This window comes from Podarcis tiliguerta, assembly GCF_965153285.1.
Source record: "Podarcis tiliguerta genome assembly, chromosome: 3".
NCBI lineage: Eukaryota > Metazoa > Chordata > Lepidosauria > Squamata > Lacertidae > Podarcis > Podarcis tiliguerta.
Window position 1 is genome coordinate 81847908 of NC_139536.1, and position 14527 is coordinate 81862434.

The window sequence follows — 14527 nt, forward strand, 5'->3', positions numbered from 1 at the left end:
AGGTTGTGCTCTGTTTGCACCGTTGGAGGCAGTAATGCTTCTATACAGTTGTTGGAAACCATGGGAAGTGCTCTTGGGCTCGAATCCTGCTTGTGGGTTTCCTACAGGCATGTGGTTGGCCACTGTGAGAACAGGATGCTGCACTAGATGGGCCACTGGCTTGATCCCGCAGCCTCTTATTATGCTCTTAAACATTTGAGATTTAAGCGTAACTAACTTTAGCTGGATTGGTGACAATCGGTGTTTATGGCAGGGCTGTATCATTTCTTCAAATTTAGGGTTGCCATACAAAGCTCAACAACTGTCCGGATTTTCATTGTTTTGTAGCCTTTTTAATCCACGGGTAGGAATAATTGTTGCACCCGAGCAGAGACAAAAGGAGCCAAACGACACCAAGGGGTTAATCCAGAGAAAGAGCGTTTTATTCTGCCATCCGGAAGGGCAGAGGCACCTGTGTGATTCAGTTCACAAAAGACAGGCCGCACCGAAAACATTTTACAAGCAGGTTTTATCCTTTTTTTCAAACCCCTTTTCCCCTCTCCCCCTTCACACATTCTTACATAGAATGTTGCTTTTCGTTCCCTGCCTCTGTTCCCGGAAGTATGTTGCAAATCAATGTACCAGGACAAGGTTGCTTGGATCTGGGAACCCGAAAGGTTTTCTGTTCTCAGCTCTGGGTTTGTTACAGCGTTTTTGTTACAAAGAGGACTGCTTAGCTTGTGCTTTTTGTCTTAGAGGAAATTGCAGTTTTTAAAATGCGTACGCCGAGGCCTGGCTGGGGGGGGAATTCACAAACAGTTTTTAGGGCTTTCTGGGGTAACCCTAACTGTACCCCTTCATTCCATACCTCTCAATTTTGGACAGCCTTTTTCTCAAAAAGGCTCGTCCCAGGAAGGCACAGGCTGATATTCTCGGGTCAGAGCTATAATCTGGGGGCGAAGCATGCGAGAAATCATATTGTGTGTCATTGTATGCAAGCATTGCAGCAAGCAAGGTACAGAAAAGCAAAAAATTAGCAAAATGAAAAGTGGGCCAAGCAGCAGCAAAAACAGGCCTTTTACCCATCCTAGTTTTGGCAACCAGTCAAGCCATGACATGTCCCATCCCTCCCAAGTTTGGGTAGGAATATGGGCTACTGTTTCAAGTCCTGCTGCCAAATTGCGAATGGCCTCACCATGATCAGAGATGTTAAAGCAACAGGCCCCACCGGTGAGATTTAATGCTGCACAAAAGCCGCCATGTTGCGCCAGGAGAAAGTCCAACGCTAATCGGACTGAGAGAAACGCATTGCGTGTCTCATCCAATTGCGTGGCAATTAGCCTAAGGGCCGTGGCTGTTGTGTTAGCAACAATCTCTACCACTGCCTGGAGTCTGATTATGCGGTTCAAGTTATAGATTGGTCCCCTTGCCCCAGAGATTTTCTCTCCCCGATTCCAGGAGGCTGGAGCATAATGGGCCAGTATCCTTTCCGGAGGCCACTGATTCTGGCCCCAATCCTGGGAGCTGCCACCTGCAAGTGTTGCCAGGTCAGCCGAACGCCTCCTTCTAGGGGGTGCAGGGGGTATCTGGTCAGGAATCCACATGGGGGGTATTAAGTAGGCTGGAAAACAGACCCCATACCATCCTCTTGGGAGGGCATGATAGGCCTTTCTGCCACACACCCAGTAAACGTCCTGACCATGGGCAGATATGGTGCCTGTCAGCAAGCGGGCCAGGCATGCAGTCAATTTGGAACCAGAAAAAGTTCCTGTCTTGGACTCATGCATGTCAGTTGGGGCTGGGAAGGTACGATCACAGTGGGAAGTGCCCACATAGGTCTGAGCGTCACTGGCGTCATTTGATTTGTTGACACAAAGGCAACCAGTGATCCTGTGAACCTGGAAAGGGACGGAATGATTCCATAAAGAGGAATGGTTGCCCAGAGGCTGGAAGGCAACAAGTGGAGTTGTAACCAAGGATTCATTCCAAGGCACAGGGAGGAGTGGCATTCCTCCCAGAGCATCTACAGGGGCCAGAGTGCAAACGGCACAATTGGTCCGATTTGCAGAGAACACAACCATCTCAGCAACCTGAATCCACTTATTATATGTGTGGTGGGCCCCCCACGATTGCAGCAGTTGTCTGGTCACTGTGAGTGGTATTGGCATATCAAAGGTCAAAGGCAGCAGAAATACCAGCACGGGGACCCACAGTCGTATTTGAGCCATTGTATGCAAGTGGAGGGGCTTAGGTAAGTGCTAGAGAGTGGGCTGGGGTGTAATTACGCTGAAAGAAAAGACCCACTAGGCACCCTCCTCTGCAGGGGTGGCGTAAAGCAAATCAGGCCCAGGTACCTTCAATAAAGTTCAGTTATGCAAAAGGAAAGGAAAGAAAATGTCCCCTTTCAATCCACGCTGGTTTCTTGAGCCGTGCAGGGCTGTAGTCTGGGGGCGTCGGGGCGTCTGGTGGGCGTTGGACATCTTGGGTCTCTTCCAACAAGGCTGGAGCGATGTCTGGGTGTCTGGGGTGAGTCGAAGGGGCCAGTGCAGATCAGGTGTCACAGATGCTGGTGACTTTAACAGCTGTAGAGAAACAGGACAGCCTCTGGCCGGTTTACCTGTCAAGAGAAGAGAAAAAGAAACACACGGCAGAACGACTGTACATTGACAGATAGCATTTGCACCTAAGGTATAGGCCTAGCAAACATTAATTCAAAAGGGTATGCTTGGCAGGAAACTTCGCAAGGGGTTAACAGTTCTGTTCCTTGGGTTTAGTTTTTCCAGCTGAGATTTTTTTTTTTTTAAAGTCTCATTCGTGTGCTCTAAGTTTCAGAGCTCTCGTGGCCTGTAAGCCATGTTGCAAATTTCAGTTTTCATCTGCCTAGTTTGCTAGTGTCCAATGTGTTCCCTTGCTTCTGGCAAAATATCAAAGTTTCAAAATTCCTATGTTATGCTGCGGCTCCTTTTTCAGAATAAAATTGCACCTAAAAAGAAAAACTTGACAAAGTTCACAGAAAGCATTCACTTGCTTTTAAGAAAGTCACTTTCCTGAGGTTAGTGCTTGGGGCAAGAGGGTGGGTAACCCTTGGCCTTCTGGGTTTTTTTTTTTTTGTGGCTGAACCATAAATCCAGACAGTGTATTTTCCTCTTGGGATAGCAGCCAAGAGATAACGCTCTGAAGCTACCTCCAAGCGCCTGGCACAAGGGGAAAAAAAAAGCTGATGTCCTGTTACTTGCATGAATGAGAAACAGTTAGTTCACTCGCTTCTACAACAGTCTTTTAGCAAGAACAGAGATGAGAAGAAATCATTTTTGAGAAATCTTATTGTTCCCAGCCTGTGGGGGTGGGGTGTGTCGGGCGTGGGGCCTATGGGCATTCCATTTCCCAATGACCCTCTTGCCTGCAGATGGTGCACTGGTTCCTTCCCTAGGCGTCTTCTTTCCCTCCCGTGGACACCCTCTTGCATTTTTGGCTTTCTGGCTGCTTGAAGACAAACCCCTAATTATTTTGGCTGGGTCCTCTTCGAAAGAAGGGTCTGTGGTCCTGTACATCGGATGACTCCAGGGGGTCGTACAGTCAGTGGGGTGGGGCCAGCAAAGTGGAGTTTTAGCTGCCTCAATTGCAACATCAGTATTGTTTGCTGCCCTGAGGGCATGTATCTTGCGGGTTTCCTCAATGGTCAGTATTGTAATCCTAGGGCTTTTTGATCCCTTGGGTTTAATTGTCTCTTTTTTAACAGTTCTGTCCCATGCGGCTCTCAAAGCCTTCTGCTCTGTTTCTTTCTGTCTGCCAATTCACATCCTTACATTGTGCTGCTTCTAGAACCAAGAAGCCACATCCAGCTCACTCTTTTAAACGGTTCTACATACTGGAACACTCTGTCAGACTGCTTACTAGTCCATCTTATCTCTTTATCTAGAGTTTTTCTGAAGACATCATTATCACAATCATCATCACCTTCCTCTTCACCTTCCTTGCTTGCATCAAAAGGGGGTTGGGTAGGGACAGAGGGGGGAATCTTCTCATTTGGGTCCTCAGTCTGGGCATTGGGTGGAGAAGCAGCCCTATTTGGTTGCCTTGGCGCAGTTGCTGCATATGGTGGTGGTGGGGTAATTATCTCCTCTTCCAGGACTGGCAAAACTGGCGGCTTTTTAACTTGTAATTGTACTGAACACAGTTTGACTTGGGCAGTCACAATTCTATTTTTCCGAAGCCATGAGGGATTTTGATCCACATTGGCTTTCCAGATAGAAATATAGGGAATCTGATCTGTGTGGGCCTTGAAAATGTTACTCCATAAAATGTTGACCAAGTTTGGATCAAAGGATCCTCCAGGAGGCCATTCTGGTAAATACGAAGGCCAGTCAACTTCACATAAATGTTGGAGTCTGCTTTTTTTTTTTGAGTTTACATCCCCACTCTTCTGCTTTCGTGGCACTTTTCCAGTTTTCCAGAAAGCTCTGTAGTGGTGTCTCAAGAATTGTTTTACTGCTTTTATTTCCCATGACTCTGGGATCCTGGGGACACTGGGACACTCCCTCCTCCTAACGTAATTTCTCTCACTCAGTCACAGGCCAGACGTTGCTTTCAACGTCTCACACACTCAAAACATTCACTGGAGTGTCCCCACACGCACATTCAGAAAAAAACAAAAACCCATGCACCTCCCCCAATCCCCTTTCCCCCGAAAAAATAACCACAACTGGCAGCGTTTAGACTTCGACCGGGGCCCAAGAGCACTCTACTGCTTCTTTTGGACACAAAAAGAACCATAACCGGCAGCGCTTAGACTTCGACCGGGGCCCAAGAGCACTCTACTGCTTCTTTTGGACACAAAAAGAACCATAACCGGCAGCGCTTAGACTTCGACCGGGGCCCAAGAGCACTCTACTGCTTCTTTTGGACACAAAAAGAACCATAACCGGCAGCGCTTAGACTTCGACCGGGGCCCAAGAGCACTCTACTGCTTCTTTTGGACACAAAAAGAACCATAACCGGCAGCGCTTAGACTTCGACCGGGGCCCAAGAGCACTCTACTGCTTCTTCTGGACACAAAACTAACCATAACCGGCAGCGCTTAGACTTTGACCGGGGCCCAAGAGCACTCTACTGCTTCTTTTGGACACAAAAAGAACCATAACCGGCAGCGCTTAGACTTCGACCGGGGCCCAAGAGCACTCTACTGCTTCTTTTGGACACAAAAAGAACCATAACCGGCAGCGCTTAGACTTCGACCGGGGCCCAAGAGCACTCTACTGCTTCTTTTGGACACAAAAAGAACCATAACCGGCAGCGCTTAGACTTCGACCGGGGCCCAAGAGCACTCTACTGCTTCTTCTGGGCACAAAACCATAACCGGCAGCGCTTAGACTTCGACCGGGGCCCAAGAGCACTCTACTGCTTCTTCTGGGCACAAAAAGAACCATAACCGGCAGCGCTTAGACTTCGACCGGCGCCCTGCAGCACCCTTTTTGCTGCTTTTCTGGGCAATACCAAAACCAGTGGCACTTCTTCTACCCTGCTGGCGGAGTTGATCAGACTCTCTTATTGCTCCCACCTATCCCTGTGGAGCTTACCTTGTTCCTCGAGGTACCTTCTTTCTACACGGCCGTTGCTCTTTCTCTCCGTCACTTGTCGCGTGTCCACTCAGGAACGGGTGGCCAGTCCCTCCCACGAAGTTGGCAGGATGCGCGCTGGAACTGTTGACCCAGGATCCTGAGCTGCTCGCCTTGCAGTGACGCCCTGGACCTCTTTGTCCCTCGATCTCGGGGAACGTGGTTATTCCCGGCCGATGCACCAGAAATATGTAGCCTTTTTTAATCCACGGGTAGGAATAATTGTTGCACCCGAGCAGAGACAAAAGGAGCCAAACGACACCAAGGGGTTAATCCAGAGAAAGAGCGTTTTATTCTGCCATCCGGAAGGGCAGAGGCACCTGTGTGATTCAGTTCACAAAAGACAGGCCGCACCGAAAACATTTTACAAGCAGGTTTTATCCTTTTTTTCAAACCCCTTTTCCCCTCTCCCCCTTCACACATTCTTACATAGAATGTTGCTTTTCGTTCCCTGCCTCTGTTCCCGGAAGTATGTTGCAAATCAATGTACCAGGACAAGGTTGCTTCTATCTGGGAACCCGAAAGGTTTTCTGTTCTCAGCTCTGGGTTTGTTACAGCGTTTTTGTTACAAAGAGGACTGCTTAGCTTGTGCTTTTTGTCTTAGAGGAAATTGCAGTTTTTAAAATGCGTACGCCGAGGCCTGGCTGGGGGGGGAATTCACAAACAGTTTTTAGGGCTTTCTGGGGTAACCCTAACTGTACCCCTTCAGTTTGAAATATGGCAATATGTTTCTGTCGTTTATGAAATAAATGTAAAAGGCAGTTATAAACAATGAAAAGGCAGGGAATGCTCTTGTGTTTCCAAGCCTCGCTGATGCTCTTTGTATTCAAATTTTATGTGCATGAAAAACATTCCTTAAAATAAATTGAGGTTCTTAGGTGTTGTGGTTACAGTAGCTTTAAACGCAAATGAAACTTCAGAAGAAATCGAGGAGAAATATTGTTTATACCCCTCGTAAGACACTGCGGAGGGGTAGAGGCAAAATCTACTGCGTCTAGATAAGAGAGCGTGGTTTTTTTTGCGTGGCGTGGTACTGAGAGATGTATGAATGAGCATAACGTAAAGAGCGGACGAAGGAAGCATGCATGCTTCGGGTGCAAAGCTACGGAGATTTATGGTGTGAAGAGCAGGAAGGGAAGGACTGAAGGGAAACAAAGATGTGCTTTTGGGTGAAGACATGCCTCCCAAGACTGAATTAAAGGGAAGCGCCGAGGTGGGAAGGCGGGTGTGGAGTGTGGGGACAGAAACTAGGGAGGACTCGGCGGCGTGCATGTGTGAAAGGAGGATACGGCCGGGGGATGGGCGCTCCCTCCAGCCAGGCACTATGGGGGGGGGATGGGCTGGGACTGCTGAAAGCTGGACTGACCCGCTCAACCCAACTCTGGCATTGCAGGAGGGAAGAGGGCGTGTCTCCAAACTCTCAACGCCCTCCGCACACGAAACGCGACTTCGAGAGGGGAGAGGGACGATTCAACAGAAAGTTACGTTTCCGTGAAAGAGTGGGTGTTTTGCCCCTCTCCCTAGACGCAGTTCTCGAGGGGAGGCGTGCGGGGCGGGAGGGCGAAGGGCGGGGGAGCCGAGAAGCAGCGAATGGAACGCTGGGAGCCGTGACGTGTCCCTCAGGCCGCCGCCCTCCCGGCTCAAACTATATAAAGGGCGCCGCTCTCGGCTTCTGCCTTTTTCGCTACGGGTTTGCCGCTGCTTCAGAGGTAAGCTGGCTTTCGGGCGGGCCGCGTTCATAGGCCCAGGCCTGGGAGGGGGCGGGGACTGAGGGAAGCCCACGTGGTCATCGCACGACCGAGAGCCGTTCCTGGCGACGGGTAGGGGGGCCGAGGGAGAGAGGGACAGCGGCGGTTTGAAGCCGGGTGGGGAAGTGTGCATGCGCATGCCCGGTTGCCTTGTCCGCGACCCAAATGGGTTCCTCTGCCCCTGAGTCCGTTCCCTCAAAAAATAACTGCCGCGCTGTGTGCGGAATGGGGGGGGGTGGATTGTGTGTCTCGTGTGGGTGGGGGAGGGGAGTCAGAGAGGAGCATCCGTTCTCCTCAGTGTGCCAGTGAAGGAAGGAGGGAGGGTTCCGAAGACACGTGTCGTGTTCCCTTCGGGGCGAAACGCGGCATCTCCGGTGGGGCGGGATGGGGGCGCCGGCTGCGGTCGTGGCAGGTGTGCCCCCATAATTGTCTTTAAAAAACAGCCCCTCTTTCCCATAGCGGCCTGTTCGATTTGACTCTTGCTTTAGTTCTGGCCCCGTGACACACGACGGCCCATCCTCTTCTCTTGTTACCTACAAGGGGCCCCTTTTCTCGGCCTTTCCCCCCGCTTTCCGCTCAGAAGGAAGAGGGAAAAAATGGCCGCCGCCGCTGCTGCCGTCACAAAATGGAGGGCGGGCGGGGCGCGCGTGCCAGCCAACGAGTGGCTCAACTACCGCTCCTCACCGGACACCCCCCTCCCGCCGCCCCCCCAATACGCGAACCTTCGGCACGCTTCGCTCTTCTTTACTCATCCCCCCTCCCCGGCCCAACCCGGGCTCGTGCTCGCTTGGCTTACGACACAAAGGAGCGGGAGCCGCCCTTCTCTTCCCTCCCCCAAAAAAACCCCCTCCCTCTCTCCTTATATCCTGTAATGGCCACGACGCAGTAGGGTCTTGAGAACAGTTTGAGGGGAATTCTAGCCCAGGTTAGCCTCGTCGCGGTCGCCGTCCCCCTCTCACGCGCCCTCCCGCGGTGGGTGGAGCTGGCTTGGGCCTAGTTTCGGCCTCGATCCCTTCAATCAAAGGGAGCAGATAACCGGCCTTGGACGGCCAGCCCGCATGGCGTCTTCTACTCCTGTTGTTAACGCTCCTCTCCACTAGGGGGTTCTGCTTTAACTGCATTTTCTTTTTATAAAAACTGCTGGGTTTTTTTTTACATTCCTCTTTTCCCCCACACCTCCAAGGTGCTTTATCTGAAGAGCAAGAGAACCATCTACTAACATTCCAAAATGGGAAAGGAAAAGACCCACATCAACATCGTTGTCATCGGACACGTCGACTCTGGCAAGTCCACCACCACCGGTCACCTGATTTACAAATGTGGTGGAATTGATAAGAGGACCATTGAGAAGTTTGAGAAGGAAGCTGCTGAGGTGCGTTTGACTCTGGAAGCAGTTGTCAGTTTTCAATTTTAAATGGGTGCAGAAAGACAGCTTTATGAGATACATTTTTTTCCACTGTAAAGCTGACATTAACTTTTGAATTTATGTAGCATTTGCTATATTGGAAGGATCCCGTGAAGTTAATTCCTTTGAGGTGTGAGCAGCTTGTGTCTTATTCCTAGTTTGTGTTGAAACAACTGTTTCCATAGAACTGCTAAATTCTATTAAATTCTTGCAGAAGAAACTAGGTGATAAAAGTTTGAACAGTTCATATTGCATATATTAGGTAATGGCGGATTAGCATGTCAGTGGGTTAAGTAAGCAAAGTAGGTGTGGAATCTTTCACTGCTTCTGCCAAGTGCAATTTGCTAAACATAGCTTGTATATTATATTTCAGAGCATGGAAGTGTGCTATCTTTAGAAACAGATTCAGTTAATGTGTTCATTACTGCATGTTTAGTGCAAGAGACATTCATGCCATTTTTCTCCCCCTTTAAATAGATGGGTAAGGGCTCCTTCAAGTACGCCTGGGTGTTGGACAAGCTGAAGGCAGAACGTGAACGTGGTATCACCATTGATATTTCTCTTTGGAAGTTTGAAACAAGCAAATACTACGTCACTATCATTGATGCCCCTGGACACAGAGACTTCATCAAAAACATGATTACTGGTACCTCCCAGGTGAGCAAACAGTTTTACCATTTTGGCTATAATAAAAACTAAATACTGTATGATGATTAAAACAATAATTACATATTTTTCCTAAAGGCCGACTGTGCTGTCCTGATTGTTGCGGCTGGTGTTGGTGAATTTGAAGCAGGTATCTCCAAGAACGGGCAGACCCGTGAGCATGCTCTTCTGGCATATACACTGGGTGTAAAACAGCTCATCGTTGGTGTTAACAAAATGGATTCCACCGAGCCACCTTACAGCCAGAAGAGATACGAGGAAATTGTCAAAGAAGTCAGCACATACATCAAGAAAATTGGCTACAATCCTGATACAGTGGCTTTTGTGCCAATTTCTGGCTGGAATGGAGACAACATGTTGGAGCCCAGCTCTAATGTAAGTAATAATGCTCGTCAAGAATTGTGAGACTGCAATTCATATAATTTTGGAATTTGAAAAGAACAATAAATGTAAGGTTTTAATAGTTGCTCATCTGATTTCTGCAGCAATGAGGAAATGATGATGATAATAATAAATTATTATTTATACCTGGCCCATCTGGCTGGCAACACATGTCTAACAAAATCTACATGCTAAAGTTCGAAACTTGGGCAATATTCTTGTCAGAAAACTTTATATTCAGTTATCACCAGAAAGTAACTAAAAACTGCTTGTAGAGCTTTCGTAGAAAAGTAACATGTTGCATTTCCCCCCCTTTCTGCAGATGCCCTGGTTTAAGGGATGGAAAGTGACCCGTAAGGATGGCAACGCTAGCGGAACTACACTGCTGGAAGCTCTGGATTCTATCTTGCCACCAACTCGTCCAACTGACAAGCCACTGCGTCTGCCACTTCAGGATGTCTACAAAATTGGTGGTATGTACTATAAGAATTTTATATTGTGTTATCGGAGGGACTAGTGCCTACAAAGTAAAGCTTTCATATTAGGTAATAATTTAATTGAACTTGCATTTCAAAAATGTAAATGGCACTGGAAGTTTGTTTCATTTCTGTACGTAGCTGTGCCATCCCATCCATTTGACCTCCCCCACACGTGACACTGCTCCATTCCTGTTTCTTTCTCTGTAGGTCAAGTATACGTGTAATGCCATGATTGTAAACTTTATATTTCTTTCCTTAAGGGATTGGTACCGTTCCAGTTGGTCGTGTGGAAACTGGTATCCTGAAACCAGGCATGGTTGTAACATTTGCCCCAGTTAATGTTACAACTGAAGTAAAATCTGTGGAGATGCACCATGAAGCTCTGAGTGAAGCTCTGCCTGGTGACAATGTTGGCTTCAACGTAAAGAACGTGTCTGTTAAAGATGTCCGTCGTGGTAATGTTGCTGGTGACAGCAAAAATGATCCACCAATGGAAGCTGCTGGGTTCACAGCACAGGTATTTAGCAATTCTTAATTTGGTCAATTTCAGCTTACATACAGCTAGATGGGAATTAAACTTACTGTATGCAGGAATTAAACTTACTGTATGCAGCTAGATGTAGATTTCTCTTCTTTGAACTATTCCATAGGTTATCATTTTGAATCATCCTGGCCAAATTAGTGCTGGCTATGCCCCTGTGCTGGATTGCCACACTGCTCATATTGCCTGCAAGTTTGCTGAGCTGAAGGAGAAGATTGATCGTCGTTCTGGTAAGAAGCTGGAAGATGGTCCCAAATTCCTGAAATCTGGAGATGCTGCCATCGTTGACATGATTCCAGGGAAGCCCATGTGTGTGGAGAGCTTCTCTGACTATCCTCCTCTGGGTAAGTAGGCATTTTAGTCCTAACTTGTTTATCAGGGCAGGGTTAGTTTTGGAGTAGCTGTTACTAAATTTGTATACCGTTCTATACTCTTGGATCAGTTCCAGATAGCAATGTGATACAGCTACCTTTTTTTCTTTGAGAATATTAATAGAAAACTCATGTTAGCATCTGAGTAATTATTTTTTGCACTTTGCTCATCTTAAATGGAAGTGTTTTCATTTTATAATTGCCCATAGGATGTAGTGTCTTTCTTTGAAGGTTTCTTGGTTGTTAACTCTCTTCTTCACACCTAGGTCGCTTTGCTGTGCGTGATATGAGACAGACCGTTGCTGTTGGTGTCATCAAGGCGGTCGACAAGAAAGCAGCTGGTGCTGGCAAGGTCACAAAGTCTGCCCAGAAAGCTCAGAAGGCTAAATGAAAATTCTGTACATCTGCCACCCCAGTCTTAATCAGTGGTGGAAGCATGGTCTCAGAACTGTTTGTCTCAATTGGCCATTTAAGTTTAATAGTAAAAGACTGGTTAATGATTACAATGCATCGTAAAAGCTTCAGAAGGAAAGGAATGTTTGTGGACCATTTGTTTCGTGGCAGTTCTTAAGTTATTAGTTTTTAAAATCAGTAACCTTTTTTAAATGGAAACAACTTGACCAAAATCTGTCACAAATTTTGAGACCATTAAAACAAAGTTTAATGCAAAGTCTCTGTGTTCTTTGGGGCTAATAGTTACACTTTGGATACTTGGTAATAGACTTGGGCCTATTGCAAAGTTCAAAGGTAAAAAGGAATTACTTTATCCTTGATACTGGTATGTTAATATTTTAAAACATTGCAACACACAAAAGGCTAGGGTGAAAAAAGCCTTCTGAACTTCTTACCTTTGCCAATATTCACCCAGAATTGAGCAGGGATCAAGGAGTTGAGTAGCTAAATTTTCTGCAGTGTTTAGGCATGCTTAAGCCTACTAAATTTGTATTTAGAATTACAGGTTTAAAATCTGTCATTTTCTTATTTAAGCAAAGCACACATAGTTGGTAGCTGGTTTCTTCTGTTCGAAGATGTTAGTGTAGATGTGTTAAGCTTTGAAGTTTCAGTGACTACTTTTAACTGTTGCTGGTTTGATTAAAGCTTTGCGTTCTTACCTTACAGTTTACCACACAAGTTGGAAGCTTTGCTTCTGGTAGAATATTTGTAATGTAAATTGGAATGTTATGGATTAACATGACTGAAGTCACTAAGGTTTTCTCAATAGTATTTTGCTGCTAACTTAAGAATTGTAGTAGGCTATGAAATGAGAGGCTAGATTTTTACTTGATCCTCAGGCTAGTCATTTAAGATCATGAAATTGGTAAACCTTTTCCAAAAATAGATCATGAATTAATAATTCGTGTGAAAACAGCGTGCTCTCCACCCCTTTGTGATTCGTTGTGTAAAACCAGCTTCCAGTACATCATAGATCAACACCAACAACCAGGTTCTAGGTGCTGTGCCAAACGAGCATGATTGAGAGCCTTGCTACAAAGGGGCCAAAATTGGACATTAAAAAGTGTTCAACTAGCAGTTCTAGCTTCAGATAGCTTTAGTTTGAGTTGTCCTGTTTTCTGAGGAACACTGGACACAGTGCTAAATATTACACTACACTATACTATAGCTTATGTTGGTTGACGACAGCATTGAAGGTGATCGAATTCTATTAAAAGTAGTTCTTGTTATACAAATAACTTGTTCTTATTTTTCCCACCTCCAGTAAATTTGAGGCATGGGGTGTGGCATCCAAATTAAATTGCCTTGCTTTTCTGTAGTTAAACTTCATATTCTCTTAGCTTCAGCTCTGATGGATTGGAGTAATGGATATTTGGGTCCTTCTTTTGGTAGTTAGCACAAATACTCCAGATTTAAAATTCTACCAGCAATTTTAGGGTGCATTCTAGCAAAAATTAAGACAAGGTGTGGAAGTTGTGCCATGTGCTTTATGCCTATTGAAATCAACTGGACCTTTAAGTTCAACTAACTGGATCATTGCCCTTATTCATTTCATCTAGAGTCTGACCAAATGATATTTTACCAAGTGTAACTTTAAAAGATTTTAATGAGTTGTGGGTATTGAAAATAATGGCAAAATGTCATTAAGGCTTTTGGCTCTTGAAGGCACAAACTCTGGCCTTGCAGGAAAATTCCCTGGATGTTCATGCAAAGTGGTCTATTGGGTTTTTCCCTTTCCAGCCTCAAAACCCCTTTGCCCTAGCAGCTGAAAATTTAAGCTTGAAAAAGCAGGGTGGTACCTTGTTATGGGCATTGGAGTTGGCATTTTTAAGGACTGATGCACATGAATTTTGCCTTAAATAAGCAGATGAGAGTTAATGGGTGCCATCTCTCCAGTTACCTTTCTCTGCAATTTATAGTTTTGCCTAAAATGGGCCTTACATGGAATAGGAACACTTGAGAAATAAGGATCCTAAATTGCACATTGTAGTCAGGCAGCTACTATGTGTGCTAAAGCAATATGCTCCTATAGGACAAGAGGATAAAGATAGTAAAGGCATTCGGACAGAGGTTGCAAGAGACTCAAGGCTGAGAGTAAATTTGATTCTAAAGTGCTCAAACTGGCCATCATTACACTTTGATGTAGAGGGCTAGTTTTGCCATTGCAAAATGACCATGGGTGTTCTGTGTATTCTGTGTCTTAGAGCTAATAGCTGCCAATGCTAAACACTGCCTTTATTATTAAACCCAACGCATAGCAACGTGGACATTTTGATACATGTCTGACAATTCACTTCCAATAGGTTAGTTTTGCTTTCCAATGCATATGTGATAGTTTACTTATGTTGGGTTAATGAAAAAACTAAATTTTGTAAGCAAACACTTGGACTTTTAGTTTTTATCTTCAATAAATTTGAGTCTAGAATTACTCTACCTCTACGGCTCTTTTTTCTAGGTAGGATAGCTTTTTTGTGTAGTACAGACGTGTTTGTGTTTGTTGTATCAAAGTATATAGCATAGTTAACTATTAGGTCCAGTTGCAGACGACTCTGGGGTTGCGGCGCTCATCTCACTTTACTGACTGAGGGAGCCAGCGTACAGCTTCCGGGTCATGTGGCCAGCATAGCTAAGCCGCTTCTGGTGAACCAGAGCAGCGCACAGAAACGCTGTTTACCTTCCCACCGGAGCAGTACCCATTTATCTACTTGCACTTTTTTGGCGTGCTTTTGAACTGCAAGGTTGGCAGGAGCTGGTACCGAACTGCTGATCTGCAAGCCCTAGGCTCTGTAGTTTAACCCACAGCGCCACCTGTGTCCCAAATTGGTCTACTAATTGCCAGTAGCTGCCTTTCATAACTCTTGGGTGTCCTAGAGCCCTCTCACCACCTGC

General features: G+C 46.1%; 1 protein-coding gene across 2 annotated transcripts; it reads left to right on the forward strand.

Moving 5' to 3' along the window:
- The first annotated feature begins 6926 nt into the window (after positions 1 to 6926).
- Positions 6927 to 11855, forward strand: EEF1A1 (eukaryotic translation elongation factor 1 alpha 1). Of its 2 annotated transcripts, none has more exons than XM_083433797.1 (8): positions 6927 to 7303; positions 8526 to 8714; positions 9225 to 9404; positions 9492 to 9788; positions 10117 to 10267; positions 10534 to 10790; positions 10924 to 11158; positions 11452 to 11855. In XM_083433797.1, the coding sequence occupies exons 2-8, from the start codon at positions 8571 to 8573 to the stop codon at positions 11574 to 11576; spliced, it is 1389 nt and encodes a 462-aa protein (XP_083289923.1). In that variant the 5' UTR covers positions 6927 to 7303; positions 8526 to 8570; the 3' UTR covers positions 11577 to 11855. The 2 variants fall into 2 exon arrangements, with proteins under 2 accessions (XP_083289923.1, XP_083289924.1); XM_083433798.1 differs by lacking the exon at positions 6927 to 7303 and adding an exon at positions 8018 to 8267.
- The last annotated feature ends 2672 nt before the right edge of the window (positions 11856 to 14527 follow it).

Coding starts and splice junctions, on each gene's coding strand:
- EEF1A1 (XM_083433797.1), top strand. CDS start 8,571: ATGGGAAAGGAAAAGACCCACATCAACATCGTTGTCATCGGACACGTC. Junction 8,715..9,224: donor TTGAGAAGGAAGCTGCTGAG/GTGCGTTTGACT, acceptor CCCTTTAAATAG/ATGGGTAAGGGCTCCTTCAA. Junction 9,789..10,116: donor TGTTGGAGCCCAGCTCTAAT/GTAAGTAATAAT, acceptor CCCTTTCTGCAG/ATGCCCTGGTTTAAGGGATG.